Below are 17,275 nucleotides of genomic sequence, written 5' to 3'. Positions count from 1 at the left end.
TGAATTTTGTCATGTTATTCAAGGTTTTAAAAAATGCCACATTTCTGAAAATAGTAACTGCTTAGCACACGGCTGTAAATAATAAGATAGAAATAGTACGCTCTGTCACTGAACATATGCGGAGTGACCCAGGACATTTTATTGCCATATTTTGGAGTCAGCATATTTCTGTTTGTACTCTTCATCAGTAACTACAACAGATTCCCTGCATATTCTGTCTACACGTTAGCATGGGATAGTGTATATTGAGACTGGCGAAACTCAGAGGCTGCCTTTTCAAAACGTGGGGGATCTGTAAACTGAATTTGGAACTGCTGAGTATGCACAGTGCTCATCTGGTATTGGTCGCTACAAAAGCCTATTGTTAGGAGAAAAAAAATCTTGTAGTATAATAATTGTGTCGCCTACTGGAGTTCATATACAAAACGGGAATAATAACGTCGATAATGGTTTTATTATCCTGTCATCAGTAGTTGTTTTGTAAGCAAGTCAAGATCTGTTGGGGTCACCAGGGGATCTTGTGTTCAAGGGCTGTTGGCCATAGTCACGTCCCAGCAGTTTACACAGATGGCATTTTTAAATTCAGCTGTAAACTGTGAGCAACATTTTGTGTTAATGCTGTCCAGGGCTGTTTAAAAAAAAAGTTAGTGGCATTATATGCTATTTTGAAACTTGATCCTTCACGGAGTGAAATGAGAGTGTTATCTTGACAGACTGCAGTGCTAGGAAATCGTGTATGAGGACTTAACTGCTGTGTAAGGTGTTAGTACATCGGTAATGAAGTCCTGTCTGTAAAGATGATTCTATCATGGATGGCAACATGCACTTCAGTACAGTTATTGGAGCAACCTCATTTGAATATATATATGTATTTTATATATATATGTATATATATAAAATTCTGCTTGATACTTCATGTATTTTCAGCTACCTAATATTTAAAAGCATCCTTTATCATTGCTAAATTAGCCAAACCAGTACAAAATTAAGTGCAAGAAAAATACCAATTCACATAGTTTTTGCCAGTAATACAAAAGGGACTATTCAGCTTCTCACATTTAGAGCCATTTAGGAATTTTGATTTAGAATGACTGAGGGAAACGTTCCTACATTCAAAAGATGTCTCAAAATAATTTGCGTTCTGTTTTGTAATGGGAAAACTAGTTTCTACAGCGATCACCTACTGGTCAGTGGTGGTAGATGGAAAACATAAAAGGAGTTGGTGCTATCCTTGACTGATTGCCTACGCCCGGTAAGTCTGAAGCAGTTCGATGGCCCCCGGGAGATGGGGGAGGAGGTTTGCCTTTTAGCCAATAGCACCTTTGTCCTCAGCTGGAGATTTGTTATGCTCAAAAGGATGCTTTAGCATTTCCCAAAACACATTCCAGATTTGTTGGAGAGGAAGAGGAAAGTAGTGTTTTATGAAGGCACACCCATGCTGAATTTGCAGGAAAAAGGAAAGAAAACAGAAAGCAGTACTGCACAATGCAGTTATAATACAAGGCTCATTCTTGAAACCTGAATATCATGCTAGAAGAAAATCTAGATATGTGTAATATTTTGAAGAAATATTTTGAAGGCAATAGTATTTGATTTTTTTTTTTATCAAAAAAGAAAAAATGTTTCTGTGTAAATGTGGATAGAATGCTATTTAAGAAGGGAACTGAATATTTGTATTGCAGCCTTAAAGAAGCACATTTTTACTGCAATATTTTTTTTTGTAAACTACGGTCTGCAACTCAGCAGACCATGACTGAATGCTTTTGAAAACTTGTAGATTACAAACATGAAATCACAATTAATATCCTCTAAAAGTAATTTCAGAGCTCTCACGTCTTAAAAAAGGACAATGTGTACTGCTTCACAAGGTAATGCAGCTAATCAAAAAAAGGAGTAGAATTAAAGTATTTACATAATGAGCAATTCTACAGAAGGCGATCATCCCCATGTAAGCACTGCTGATTATATCCCACGCTGCTTTTAACAAACTCTACCAGATTGGATCCAGTCATCAGCACTTTCAGAGAATCCTTAAAAGCCTTTTATGGGTCTTTACACTTAGTGCAGAATGACGTTCTTCAGGTAGAATATGCTGGTGAGGGAGGACAGTGTCAACACAAGGTACCAGCAGGAGAAGAGGACTTCGGCGTCACCGGTGATCCCGTACTGGGCTGTACTGGGAGCTGCAAAGAGAAGAAAAAGGGGTTAAGTGAAAATTTCCACTCTTAGACCCCCACATTCTTCGTTCTCATTAATTCTTCTAAGATAACTATTAGGCCAGCAAAAGCATTCTTCTGAAAAACAGAGAAAATGCTGCAAAGGTAGCCAAGCCCTCCTGCTACACCACTCAGCGAATATTACTTTTTGTTTTAAAGAGGATAAATCGTTATTAAGGCAAGCATCTAAAAATGTGAGTACGAACATCAGGTGAACGCTTCGTGTTTAAACATCTGAATAATTTATCTGTTTTTAAGTTACTGAGCATTAAGATCTCCACTGAAATCAATGAAAGGTGAATATATTTAGCTCTGTTGGAAAACAACTCATTTGCTGCCTGACTTTAGAAGCCAAAGTTTGACAATTTTGCTTAGCCAGAGATTCATATTTATTTTCAGTCTCTTTGAAGAAATTGTATTTGCTTGCTTTAATACAAAGCCTTTCTCAAATGCCTAAGTAAATATTACAGTAAGTGCATGCAAAAAAGAGTTAAAATATAAGAAAACAGTGTCAAGAAGCAAGTGAGGAGACAATCATTTGCAGCAGTCGCGAGCATCTGCTGGCTATCCTGCCTGCGGCGCGGGAACGGACCCGGGCAGAAACCCGGGATTTTGTTCTTGAAAAGCCACAGGCAGGAGGAGGGAAGAGGACCCGTTACCTCACCCTGCACTCGGACGAAGCTATCCGGATGATGCTATTGGGACGTTCGGCTGCCAAATAAACACTGTAGGCTCACTTTGGCCAGCAGATTTCTGTACAAAATTTCTCTCAAATCAAATATTTTTCTTTTATATGATGCATGAACCCCCGACCTCTTATAGACGTACACAGAATCCTGTGCTCTTTGGTTGAACACTGGTATCAAAGGTTTTGCTTTCCAGACTATATGAATATAATAGATTATTCTAAAACACAATACGTGTGCAAGTCTTGTATCAAGTGCCATTTCTACAAGCAGGCATCGCTTATATCAGTGGCGCTTTATTTAGATACAAGTTGCAGAATTGGCTTTTTTTGACTAGACTGACCCAATGTCTGCCAGAAACATGGAGCAAGGACTGAGCCAGCTTGGTGCCCACGTCCTGGTGCTCAAAGCCTTTTCCTTGCAGAGAACAGACGTGTCAGAAAGGCACGGAGAACGTGTCAGAAAGGCAGGCAGAAAGGAGAACAGAAATTTCCAAGCTCATTCCTCATGACCCATCTTGAGCGAGCTGGGGATGCTCAGCTCAAAGGCTGGGCTGCAAAAGGGAGAACCCACTAACGTGGTTACTTTGAAAAACACGTGAGCCATGTGCGAACGAAGAGGAGAGGTCGCCTCGGAGCCCAGGGTTGGTGGGGGGGTGGATACCGCATGGTGGATCCTGCCTCTTCTGCAAGATCCCTCCTTTCACCCCATTACATTGCTGTCCCGAGATGTCCTCAAGGCACTGGGCTATCTGGACCAAGAACACCAAGAGATGGTCTGAAGAGGAGACTTCAGCCAACAACTCTCCTCCCCAGCTAGATGGGAGATGCCTACACAGAACAGGTACCAATGGTGCAGAAGACAGTCTGCCTGGGGCCAAGCTAAAGCTCGTCCCACCGCCTTGCTCAGGAGCAAGCCACCTCCGACAGCACCACTGCCTCTCGCCAGTGCCAAGTCCACCTCTGGCAGGGAGACACCAGGGTACAGCGCACGCGGAGCAAGCAAACTTCACCAAATCCTCATGTGCTTCCCTTTTGGGCAGAGAAGAGGAGAAGGAATAAAGCATCCTTGACGGCAGACACGAGCCGTGCTGCCGGAGTGTCCAGGAGGGTTGCACGGTGCGGGCAGGATGGAGCCCAGGGAGGAGAGCAGGACCTCGCTCGGCGGTGAGTGCCGGGAGGAGGTTTGCTTTTGCAGGATGCAGTCTCCTGAATTTCAAGTCTTGTTCAGTCTGAACACTGAAACATAACCATCCCTTTGCTTTCTATACAGAAATCTGAGCGATGTGCTACCGGGTCCATTTTCAACGTATGACATTTTATTAGGCGCAGAGTATGTGATAAAACCAAAAATCATTCATTTCCCCCCGCCGTGCAGAAAGGTTCAGGTAATAAAAAAAAATTACAAGACGAAGCTTGATTTTGAAGCTTAGTTTAGTGACTTATAACCATGACTAACTGCAGGACAGGGCGCTCTCTTCTCTTCTCATTAAAAAGGAACTTTCTGAGATAAGTCAGTATGACAAATCAACATTTAATTTATTACAAAAACCAGGCTAGCAAGCTGAAGCATAGCGTAGGTGGTATTTCATTTTATCATATTAAAAGAGTTTCCCCAACGTAAAGATAATTTGAACTACGGTGGCTATAAAAGCGAGTGGAAAATTATGTAAATCTGATTTCCTGCATATGAACCAGTACTATCTTTCTAAAGCTTATTAAATCATATCTGGATTGTTTCAGCACAAAGGTACTAGGTGAATTAATGGGGGGAAAATACATAGACTTGGGTAGATAATAGAAAAGAGTTATGGTTCCCAAAGCTGGCTAACCAGAAGAATTTGATGTGAAAGAAACCTGAAGGAGAAGCAAATCTGGACCAGTTTAAGTGACTGGACTCTGCTGGGTTTGAATAAACTGCCCCGACGGCTGAGGTCGTGTGGTACAGGGATGCCAAATGAGTGCAGGGGCTGGTTTTGCTGGTCCAGGGGCCCTACTCAACCCCACCCTGCCCCACACTTCACCCCCACTGAGGAGGTAGGGTGTCGATGCTATGACTGGGTCTGACAAACAAGATTTCAGTTCAAAAAATCATTTAGTAAGCTCTCTGAGTTTCTTTAAACCTGTCTTTGGCATTACAATAAGGAATGAAATCCAGCTGTGCTGCGTGGCTTCCAGGTTCACTGGGACTGATGCTCTGAAAGAGCTTGAGCCAAAATTTGAAATTATTCTCCAGCCCCTCTAATACCTGTTCCATTTCCTGAGACTCCTTTCAAGAGGGCAAACTGGTGTGAGCCTGCTGGCATTAGGGTCTGCTGGTTAGTGCCTGCTGGGTACAGTTACACTTACCGAGACCTGCAGTGACGTTTGACCAAAATAAACCCGGAGCTATTCGCATTTGCGTCCACATGGCCCCAAGAGTCCCCCCCAAACAAAGACATTGCTGTCATTGTGAAAATGTCCCCGAAGTCCGTGGCGTGCCAACAGGCGAACTGCTCAGAAACTGGCTTAAAAGGGCTTTGTTTTTTTAAACCGTATACTGCAGGTTTAAAAAGCCATGCTGTTTTAATTCAAACTGGAACCAGTAGCTGGAAAACGCATGCCATATGCCTGCACAGGACCAGCAGTTCAGCATGTGCATCGTGGTGCGCTTCTTCAACCCTTTAATTCATCTGTCGGTGGGAAAAGCCTGACTGCTCTTTGGCTTGCCTTAATAGTCTTCTTTTCTAATTAGCAGCCTGAATTAGAGCACCCTCTGGGCAGCTCGGCTGGCAGAAGCGGGCAGGGCGCTGCCTGTGCGTTCAGCTGGGGAACACCCGGTTGTCTCAGGTAGGATGGATGGGGACTTATTGATTGGGAAAGTCTTGCCAGATCATTATGCCTCTTAACTTTAATTTGACTTCTGGAAATCTCCAAGTGTTTCTAGTCTCCAAAGTGAATTTATAAGCAGATGTCCCTCTCTCACGGTTAGTGGCAAATGGGTTGCATCAATTACAATGTCACGGCAAGTCTACTGGATGGCATACAGTTTAAAATGTCAGGCTTGGCTCTTAAAAATTCTTAAAAATTAATAAGCTTCTGCAGTCCTTTTCTTTTTCACCTCGGTATTTTGATTAACTTTTCCTGTGGCTACCTGATGGCTTTGCGGGCAAAAGAAATTTTTGTTCCCAAATATTAATAAAATTGTGTAGATCTTTTGTGGTGGTTTACAAAGTTTAAAAAGTAATCGAACTTTTAAAATTTAAAGATTTGTCGTGTGGTCTGCTTAGTCATTAATCTAGAATGAATAATTATTTTGTATGAGTACTAAGTAGTCCTTGCTTTCATTATCATTGCTGTGTAATGTTAGGCAAGGTCATTTTGTACTTGGACTGGTTAATTTTCACAGGGTTTTTTTTAAGGTTTGCTATGTCAGACTAAAAACCTTAGTTTAGGAATGAATGAAAAGGTTTAAATGTTTGAAAATAGCATAAAATTCACAGCTGCTTTTTATTCCCCACTAAGATCTTGGCACTGAATGTCATTGTTTTATACCGACACACACACTTGCAGGCTTAATATTTGTAGAGTGAGATAATGGTGGAGGTATGTATGATTAGGTATCAAATAAAAGCATGAATTATTTGACTCCCTGATTACATCTGCAGCTATCCTGGGCATTTCCATAATACCGATCACCACCATTACAATGGAGCGCTCTGTTTATAACTGATTTTACAGCGTGTGAAGCTTTTGGTACACAGCGAGGGGAAGGAGAACAGCGGTTGGCCTGCAGAGAGGTATTTATCCGGCTAAAGATTCTCATCCAGAACAATGTCTTGGTAACTATCTGAAATAGAAACCAAGGTCAAATTGTCTGGCTCCCCTTGTGCTGATCTGGCAGTGCAAATTCAGTTCGGAGCCATGGTAGTGGTACCTTAAAAGACAATGAATTTCCACCTAGAAGAAGATTTAAATGAGGTTGATGAAAAGTCTGATGTTTGAAATATAAAATGACGTAGGGTTTAGAAGGTGCAATAACTTTAAAATATATCAACTTCAGTCACTGAGGGATAATAATTTACCTTCTTGCTAAGGGAGGAGTGAAGCCCTGCGCCTGGGCGCTGATGGTCCCACTAGCGATGTTTGGGTGTTACCGTGTTTAACTCAAGGCGTTGGTTGCCATCCACGTATGACTAGAGGAAACGGTTGTCAAATTTCTGGGGGAGAGACTCCTTGCCTGCAGCGCCTGGTCTGGTAAGGCAGGGGCTGGGTGCCAAGCCGAGCCACGCGCACGGCAGCGTGGCTGAAGAGCTGTGAAGGGACCCGGCGGGGTTTGGCAGGTCCCTGTGCGTGCCATCGCCCAGAAGTCGGTTCTTCCCCCACGGAGCTCTGCGGGGAGCTGCCTGCTCCTTGGGAGCTGCAGTCAGCACCTGCCCACCGAGAGCAGCCTTCGATATTGACATACAGCGGTAGGGCACAGAAGCGGATTTTGCGTGCGCGTGTTGCACCCTGTCCTCGTAAGCATTATCAGGCTCGTCTAATCTCCCTTCATACATTAAAATTATCAGCAGATCTGTGCGAGCCGTTGCTCTTGTTGCAGCAGGGACAGGGACACGTGGAGAAAGTTTCTGCTCCCGTTCCCCCCTTTGCTTTGTAACTCCCGGCGTTACCGGTTATCGATAAAGTGGGTCCATTTCTCACTTCTGACAAGACCACATCTAGCATCTTTCCTGGGAGTCATTTACGTGGTGTCACAGTCCTGCTGAAGGAGAAACCCCTGCTAAGGTCAGCACTCACCGTGTCCTCCACCACGGTCGGAGCACGACCGCCGGCCAAGGTGCCGATGTGCGTGCCTCTTATCAAGCTCTCGTTTTTTCTAATTTAGTGATTATTCTACATAATCCTAATGTTTTATAGCAGTTAGCAGCTGTGAAAATATTTAAGCACACACTTAGCGCAGATAGGATTATATTCAGACATCTCTCCTGGTGGTGAATAGAAAGGAACAAAGTAATATTATATCACTATCTCTAATTAACACAAGAGATTAGGAAAAGTACTATGCTGAAACGTGCAAACCAACATTTCCTAACACCAAGGACTGCATTAACCAGAAATAATGATAAGCTTTAATGCTGAAGCCTTGTAGACAAAAGCACGGACTTCTTTAGGTTGTCTGAATAAGTAAGACTAATTCTGTTAAATGGATTATGCGGAGAGATGTTAATAAGCATTTCATTTAACTATATTCAGGTTAATGATTTATTATAGGAAAGCCTTAATAAATAGTTTTTTGTGCAACATTTAAAATATACAGAGAAGGAAGGAATAAACTAACTCAAGGTCAAAGCAGTAAGAAAAAAGAGATGAAAAAGACTGGGCTGTCAAAAATGTTTTTTTGAAAGAAAAGATTGTAAGATAATGGGACTCTGAAGGCTCAGTTGAGTCCTACAGATAACATCTCTAAATATTGTTACACTTGAAGTTTGTTGAGGATTTATGGCTTCGGAGGAGCAGGTTGACAGTCTATAAAAGACTGAATTAGAAAGCAATGGCTTGTGATAGGAGAGGTAATCTGCTTGGAGAGCACTAGAACAGGCTTACGAGTGTTTTGACCAAAGGAAAGTTTGTCAAGAAGAGAAACCTCACACTGTGCCTTGGAGGCCAGGCAGGATTGTAGAAAGCTTGACCTTGGGAGAACAAAACCTTAAAATCTTGTGTAAAAATGAATCAGCAAAGACACCGATTTGTTTAGTCTTATGCAAATGCAATCACCCTCAAGGCTAAGTGCCGAGACAGGAAATTTACAGTGATGGAAAATTCACTAGTGAAGTTAAATAGATAAATCGGAACAAGGAGGCCCTTTTGAAGTGTGTGCCAGATGGAGACTTTGGTTAAACAGAGCTTTGACTAGGATAATAACACTTGGAAAATGCTGATAATTTAAGTAATTTTGAAATGCATTTGGACCGTATCTGTGGTAGCTGGGAGCTGGACATGGTGATACAGAAGGTCCTCTCCAGTCTGATGTTCCTCTGTTACTGCTATGAATCACTGAAATTCCTTTTAACGAGAGAAAAACGTACGGCACTGCCCAGGCCAACATCCCCAGAATGCATTTGAAATGCAAAATGCTTATATTTTAAATAAAAGCATACATTTGCAAGAGATTATTTTATAAATGAGGTATGGTCAAAATGTTTTGCTTATCCCAGCGAAGAAAGGCAAGTGAAGAAATCAGTGAAGAGCTATGCAGCCCCGGCTTTTGGAAAAGTAAAACACAGGCTCGCGGGACACTGAAAAACATTTTTACTGAGTACGACAAACTGTTAGATGAGGTGGCTCAACGCCACGGGACACGTCCTTGCCTGTGCGCAGTGCTCATTTGTCTCCCCAGTCCTTACCCATGAAACCATAAGGACAAGGGTTATGCTGGGAACAAGGGAGGAAAGTGCCGGGGGACGCCACCTCCATATAGCATATCGACATCAAATATGCTAGTATAGGAAACAGCCAAATTTTGCTCTGTTAATGCCTGCGCAGCCATTCTCTGGGCCGTGTGGGTGTGATTTTGGGTAGAATTTTGCTTTTGTATATTTTCTAGCCAGGGGTCGCTCAGCACTACCAAGAGAAATTTATCTGAAAATCCTTGAGAAAGGAGACAGGAAATATTGCAAAAGTTGTCCGTGAGCTAACTCTGTCTGGATGGATTTATGCAACTTCTTCAGCTTATTCTAAGACTGAGCTGTAGAGGATATAGCCAAAAACTGCAAGGTTCTTGAAAGAGTGGCTTTGTCATTCTCTGAAACGTGAGCGTTGGCAGGAAGATTCGGAAGATCAGCCCCCCAACAGATCGATGGAATGGATAAGAGAGGGGTATTGTCAGGTCCTATTCATCGGCATTCACACAAGGCTGCTGCGAGATGCAGAAACTGCAAAATGAATGGGTGATGCTGATTTGTTTCTTATTCCTTATTTAAATGAATAATGTAACATTTTTTGAGTGTTAAAATAGGAATACAGAGAATAAAAGATTATTGCTATAACTGCAGAAGCAAAACCCAACTATTTGTTGCACTAAAATATTAAAGCTTATATTTTAAATACTTGAGATAGATATGCCACCAGCAATGCTTTAAAGTGAAATATTATCCCTGTGTGTGTTTGCGCGTATCTCTGTATATGCACAAAAAAGAAGAAAGAAGCATTTCTTGTCTCCGTCATAAAGACCCCAGTTGCGATATGCTCCGTATCTAATTAGAAACTGCTTCTTTACGCTGATTCTGACTGAGTTAAAATGTAAAATGTGATATTTACAGGACTAAAAAGAAAGTCAGGCAATCAGAACGTGATAACTAGCACAGCCACCCAGCATTGTAATTTCCTAATTGTGGGAATCTTTGCCTGGGAATTTGGGTTCCCTGGCCGTGGAAGCAGACGTCCAAGGAGGCAGCAGAAGAGACGCGCTTCCCTCCCTGCCCTCCGCAATAGTCAGAGTCACCCTTCGCGTTCCACCCACTCACACACCGACAAATAACTCATGCTAAGTATTGCGAACAGCGATGTACTAATTTAAAACCAGCTAAAAATACACACAGTAATGTAAATTTTAAGCAAGATGATTTTTGCTTGCTTATTAATGTGATGGGGCATGCCAGACACATTTTGCAGTTCTTCAAACTAGACCTACTTAGTGAACACTTAACAGCTGCATTTCATTAAGCTTATAGAGAAAGCAAGACCATAACTGATGGAGGTTGTTAACTACGTGCAAAAGGTTTTTAAGCGTCTTAATTTCTGTTCTCAAATAACTCTCTGGAACAAAGCATTTCCAAAGTCAGCAACTCCTCAAAAGTACTTAGCGCAGGCATCTCACTATATAGCACATATATGGACGCACCTCCAACCCCCTTCGGCTGACTCACCAGCAAGGTGTTACCTTGCAGGCAGAATTGCTCTCTTTACTAAGGAGAGCATCCCGTGCTCGGGCTGAAGAGGATGCCGTTAAAGATCCAGCCATCAGTTCGGCAGAGTTGCGTTTGGAAATATGGTCTGGGGCTGGGAAGAGCTTTGGTGGGCAGCAGAAGGAGCAGCTGCGCTCCGTGGGCGGTGATGGTGCCCAGGGGTCGTTGAATCGAGTTACCTGTAGGATTTTTGCTGTCTCCTGTTTGCTTTTCCCCAGTTTCACTGCCTTGAGACCTGCCTGGGTCAACCACCTCTCAGCAGCCTCTCCCTGATGAACAACCCACTTCCAAAAGCTGTGCTGACAAACGGAACCCTAAAATTGTACTTTTTTCCTAAAACTTATTCCTCCCTCCTGTCAGCTTCCACGATCTAATGTGTTATTTTCCAAATTGTCATTGACTCATCTCATAGAAATCCAGGTTTAAATCTGATGGTTATTGTTCACAGCAAAACACTTACTGTAAAAGAAAGGGGTGTTATTTTAGAGAAACAAACATCTCTAATTTTTTAAACTTATTAATGGTGAGTAAATTTTCTGGCTAATTTATACTTTAAAAAATCACGGTAATTTGATCATATGTAAAGTTACAGATGGATTGATGAAATTTGGGTAACTTAATTGAGAGAGGGTAAGATAATCTTTTAATTCCAATTAAATGGATGCTATTGTTGAAGAGTATTTAAGATATCAGAAAAAAAATCCTCTCCGAGAAGGGAGGCACGTGGGGTATCGTACACCTAGGTACAAGATCCTGATAACTCAAACCCCTTGTTTTTGCACGTTTTTACTTCACGTGCCAAAGGAATCACTGTGGTCCTCAGTGTCAACGTGTGCTTTTTGAAGGAGTTCAACATCTAATTATTAGTGATATGATAGTTAGAGGCCTACAGAAGCTATTAACATTTTCTATTCATTCAGTATATGTACACCGTTGAATTGTTAAAAAACGTGATACACCCAAACTGCTGCATTTGAATACATTTGAATGCAAGCACTTTATATTGCTACTGTTTTCACAGTGAAAAGATATTGTTAAAACTTTATTACCTAGGTGTGATTTGTTTCCAAACTTGCATTTTAAATTTTAGCATACGGTTGCCAACAGAAAAGTCCCCATTTACAGGCAATTATCACACAGTGGTACCTAAAAATCCCTGCAGTTATTGCTCACTCATAATTATATGGTCTTGCTGTTGTTCTTACTCAGTAGTGCTTGTAAGTGTGGGCTTTTCAGTGGGAGCCAGGCGCGCACCGTTTTTGTTACTCCATATTTCTGTATTTACAATGGATTCAGGTAATGCATGAAAAATGGGCAACGGTGATTTGGAGAAACTCTTAACAATAGCTGCCCTAACACAAAAGCCTGTTTTGTAGATAATCAGTGTAAATAATAGATTCCCCACATGCTGCTGTCTATCAGGTTATTTCTTCAAGCAAATGTCTCTGGGTATCATAAAATCAGAAAAATAGTGGTGCTCAGACAAAGCAGGCTCACTCTAATCTTTCAGATAGTGCAGACATGCTTTTGTTGCAGCTGCAAAAACAAAAACAATTTTAAACCCTTATGCATTGTTGTGCGGTATATCTTTAATGGAATTTCATTTAGGCGCAGATAAACTTGATCATATCAAATAAAAACCCCCTTCCATTAAATAATGCAAAGGAAAAGGATCCTGCTAATACATTAATAGGATAAATAGAGCAGGCACTGAACACAGAGTGCCTTGGTGTTTAACCGGATAAAATAGTACAGCCCTGACATAGCCGGTTTCTACTGCAAGGAATATTTCATAATCCCAAGAAGTATTTATGAGGAAAATTACTGTGAGGGAATAGAATAAAAATTGGCTTTATATATCATCCTTTATACTCAAGTTATCTCAAATTTCTTTGTACAGATGAGAAGTGCAGTCATATTGGAACAAATAAAGTATCTTTCAGGAACTTCAGAGCTGCGGGAGTGTACCAGCCTCAGCGGTCTGAGATGACTTTGAACGATGGAGGAGATACCGGCCCCAGTCCTGGGATGAACCGGATCACCACCTGATCCCTGCCTTTAGCCGCTAAAGGAGACAGGAGAAATCAGCCAGGCGCCTTGTCCGGGGAGTAAAGCAGAGCACGTAATCCATGGCACTGAACAGACGTCTCGCCGTCCGTCCGAGCAGACTGAGCACGGACATAGCTGTTCAGAACAAACAGCAGTGTGCACCGAGTCACCGACAATCCCAAACCGTCTCCCCCAAGTCTTCTAGCACTACAGGGACCGTCCCAAGGTGAGCTGGGATTTTAATGCAAAAACCTCAAAGCTGGATGTGCTGTAATGAGAAGGAGCTGCATGCATTTCAGAGGGCAGATTAAAATTCAAAATAAACTTAGTGACTAAGAGAAATCTTTTGACCAGGAAAAAAACCCATCAATTCAATAAGGCCAAAAAATTTCTGCGCTTTAACAAAAATAGCCAACTGCACGTGTACGGGAGGAACAAGAATTGACTCTGTGACAATTCCTCAGAAAAGCCTCTGTGATTACAGTGGATCATCCATGCTATCTTGCTATGAAAGGAGAAATATGTTTCTGGGGTGTGCAGAAAGAAGCGCAGCCTATGAAGAAGTGCTGCTGCTCTCCTCGGCACGGGAGGGCTGTGTCTGGCGTGGACGGGCCACTTCGAGAGATGCACGGACTGACCGGACACAGCCCAGAGAAGAACAACGAGAACATCTCACCTAGGAGGAAAGCTTGGAACAGCGGGACGGTTCAAAACCCGAGGGGGAGAGGGAGTCCTCATAACAACTGTGGGATACACATAAGGATTGCCCTGGAGAAGGTCAGGGCATGATCTGCTTGTGTCTGTAGCAGGCAGAACAAGATCAACAGGTCTGACCTGCAGCAGGTAGGATCCAGAATAGCTATGAAGGCAAATTTAGCCCTGGGTTGCACGGAAAGGATGAGGAATCTGCATCATTGCAGAGGTTTAAGAGCAGTGCGCACAAACATCCGTCAAAAATAACAGTAGACACCACCTCTCTTGCCTGTGGGAAGAGACCTTTCTGCATGGTCTCTTTGGGCCTTTAAAAAACAATAATCCAGGAATGCATCATAATTAGCAGTGACTGAAACATTTGATTTCTTTCTGGAACCGGAGATATAACAGGTTCCACAGGAGGAAAGGAAAGGTGGCTCATGGCAGAGACAAAGATCAGTCGCCTCAGCCTGCGGCTCTTGGAGGCAGCTCCCCAGTCCACAGCAGCGGCTGCAGCTCCATTTCCCTCTGCTAGAAATGGGCTCTCAGCGCTTTCTGATGGCTTAAGGACATGCCCGCTGTCTGCAAACTGTGCAGAAAACTTTAAACAGATCTTTAATTCTTGTAGGAAAATGAACGCAGCTGTGGAACCTATAATTAGCATATGCCTCTCGGCTTATCAAACCCAGCTCTGCTGTTGCATCGTGTCTTGTGATTTCCCTCATAAATATCTTAAGATCTATCTCAAAAGCAGTTACTTGTCTTCCACCGGGAGCAATCAGCGGAAGGTTTCTCTACAGTCACGCTTCTGAATGGGTAGGAATTTTCTTATTCCCAGGTTAAATTTATCTTTGAATGAGCTCTGTCTCCTCCTGGATCTCACTGCCCTGTTTCCACAGGCACCCCTCGTGTGTGGTTTCACTTCGTTAGACTAAGCACCGTCTTCTAGTCTTCCTCTTTCTCTCCTTTCTTTTTGCATAATAGGAACAACAACAGATTCAAATACTTTACATAAACTTGCAGTTTTAACCCATTTCTTTGTGGGATCAGACCCTGAAGGGCTGTAATTGCCACTAATGTTCCCACATTAGAACTATTAATAAGTTAAAGGGCACTGTTGTTTCTATGGCTTGAAATAAAACCTGATTTCCATTTTCTTTGAGTTTGCCAAGCTTTCCTCTACTTCTTTAGATGTGCTAAAAATAATTTACCCAAGGATTATTAAAACAAGTAAAGATTTTTTGGAATATTATTTCATGTTTTATTGCGGCAGTAATCTCTTTGGTAAGGTTATCTTCAGTGACTCAAATAACTTTGCCTTCAAATAAAAGTTATTACTTAGCCCAAAGGCCAAGCAAAGAGTGCTTTCTGGAATCAGATCCGCTCTGCCTCTTTGTAGAATATATGAGAAAAGCTGAATAAATGAAAACCTAGCATAGCTTGATAGTCAGAGTTATACGATCTACTACTATGTATTAATGAGGTAGAAACACTATCTAGGATTTCATTAGCAAAATAAGGCCTATTTAATAAAAATAGTCCATGAAATGGTGAAAATTCCAACTCAAAATTCTAACAAAAGTCAAGGGAGATGATCATATTGCTGTCTCCCCAGCTTGGTTACGCAGGCAAAGCTACAAGATTGGCTTCAGAAATGCAATCTGTCTAAGCACCTCGAGGCAAAAAACCAAAACCAAATCCAAAATCCCCCCCGCACTGAAAACCCCAAAATCCAGCCTAATCCCAGATGTTTCCATTAATACTGTGCTTAGTAGGCTGGAACACAATTGCATAGTCCTGAAATAAAAATTATAACATCTGTGTAACCTGGCTAATAGATAACATGGTGTTGCAATAAATAACATGGTGTTGCAATAAATAACATGGTGTTGCAATAAATAACATAGTGTTGCATCTTTTTGCTTGAATAGATGGACTGTTCTGTAACCAGCCTCTTCCGTCTCGTGATGCACCCTACGGAGCCTGACCTTGTGGTCATCGCCAGGAAAAAGAAAGAAAGAAACAGCCTAGAGAAAATACCCTCAGTTTCACTATCAAGCCATTTCTATAGACATCTGCAGCCTGCTGAATTTCCTGGCTAAAGCATTAATTCCTTGAACTGGGAATTGGACACGACTGAATACTTTTTCCATCGGATTTCAGAATTACCAATGCTTTATAAAAGAAAGGCAACGCCTCGATACAGAGTTGTGTAAACTGGATAGCACAATATACAGCATCCTATTATCTATCAGCAGAAAAATAATTTAATAACACCAGCGTAGTCAGCAAAGCCAGGAAATGCAGCTTATGTTTGCCCCCGCTTACAAGAATGCTGTTCGTTGCCCAGAATAAGATAGTCTAGCTCTGACAGGAAAGGATATGGTAAAAAATAATGACCTCAGGTTTAAAATGCGCTGGTCACGTGTCTGTAGGGAGGGGCTGCGTCACTGTGCACCAGAGTCTGAGCGGTCAGGTCCAAGAATACTTTGCGTCCTATTTCTGTGGGATGGTGCACGGTAATTGCAGACAGGTAATTGACATGGTAATTGACAACTTCCTCTGGTCCAACTTCCCACGGAAGGTTGGAGCAGGTGATCTTTTGAGGTGCCTTCCAACCTGGGCTGTTCTATGATTCATCCTGTTTCCCAAGATCTCAGTGGAAGTATTTGAGCAGCAAAACTGAGCAGCAAAATTGAGCAAAATTTGAGCAGAACTCCCTAGTTCTGAGGCGTGCATGGACGCGGACACAAGTTCTGAATAGATACTGAATTGGGGCTATTCTTAATTATTGTATATTTTAAGCTATAATCCAAAAGACAAATGTACAACTCCCAAACTGTCCTTCTTGCCCCAGATTTGGTGAGAAAACCATTTTTTTCTGAGTTTATGTATGGAAAACCTCAAAATTTGTGGAAAAGAGAAAAGAAGCTCTTCTGTTGAGAATGAACCACAAAATCACTTTTAGATCAGTTCTCTAAATGATGTAGCTACTGAAGCCCTCCATTACTTTAAAATGCTTCTTTATAATTGATATCAGAACTAATTTCTGTTGAACTTATTTATGTGAAATCTTAGCATATTAGGCAATTGCAGGTCCCATATACTGTAGACTTATATGATGTGTGCGGTTACCTAACCCTGGAGCTACACTACGGTGAGTAAATATGGATGTCACATTCATCTTCCAAGCTTTGCTTCTAGAAAGATGACTTTTTGTGTATCTGCAGTGTGATGTACACACTGTTTCTGAAGCACATATGTATACTTTTGTTGTTGTTGTTGTTGACAGGCTTTCTAGTTGAAACTTTCAAATTTTTAGACTATTTTAGATTTTCAAAAATGTATTAAAATGTTGTAGCATACATATTTTTCATTAGTCAAAATTTAACATATTCTTACTTATTTTGCAGAAGTAGATGCAGACAGATGTGCTTGCTAACATGATAAGTACAACACGTTTCTATGTCATAAGAGCCACACTATAGCTTTCAACTACAGGTCTTGCCAGAGTATCCCCCACCCTGTAAAACCCTTCCCTCCCATGTGTGTGCTCCACTCCCGAGGCGTGATTCACCTGCACTGCTCTTGGCACAGTCCAGGTAAAGGAAACCACAAAACCAGCTTGTATTTCTGAGTCTAAACCCTTTTGTCTTTCCCACATCTGGAAGATGTGGCACAGCAAC

The 17,275-nt window shown here is 41.9% G+C and overlaps 1 protein-coding gene across 2 annotated transcripts in view; it reads right to left on the bottom strand.

The window, feature by feature from the left end:
• Positions 1-2,058: 2,058 nt before the first annotated feature.
• The window catches only part of NEGR1 (neuronal growth regulator 1), a 302,027-nt gene continuing 286,810 nt past the window's right edge, over positions 2,059-17,275 (bottom strand). For both annotated transcript variants that reach the window (XM_072867357.1, XM_072867358.1), the window contains one exon: positions 2,059-2,183. In XM_072867357.1, coding sequence (XP_072723458.1) covers positions 2,059-2,183 — 125 coding nt within the window. The remainder of the gene's footprint in view (positions 2,184-17,275) is intronic.

Source organism: Ciconia boyciana, chromosome 7 (assembly GCF_034638445.1).
Source record: "Ciconia boyciana chromosome 7, ASM3463844v1, whole genome shotgun sequence".
Taxonomy (NCBI): domain Eukaryota; kingdom Metazoa; phylum Chordata; class Aves; order Ciconiiformes; family Ciconiidae; genus Ciconia; species Ciconia boyciana.
This window is presented reverse-complemented; position numbering and strand designations above follow the sequence as displayed.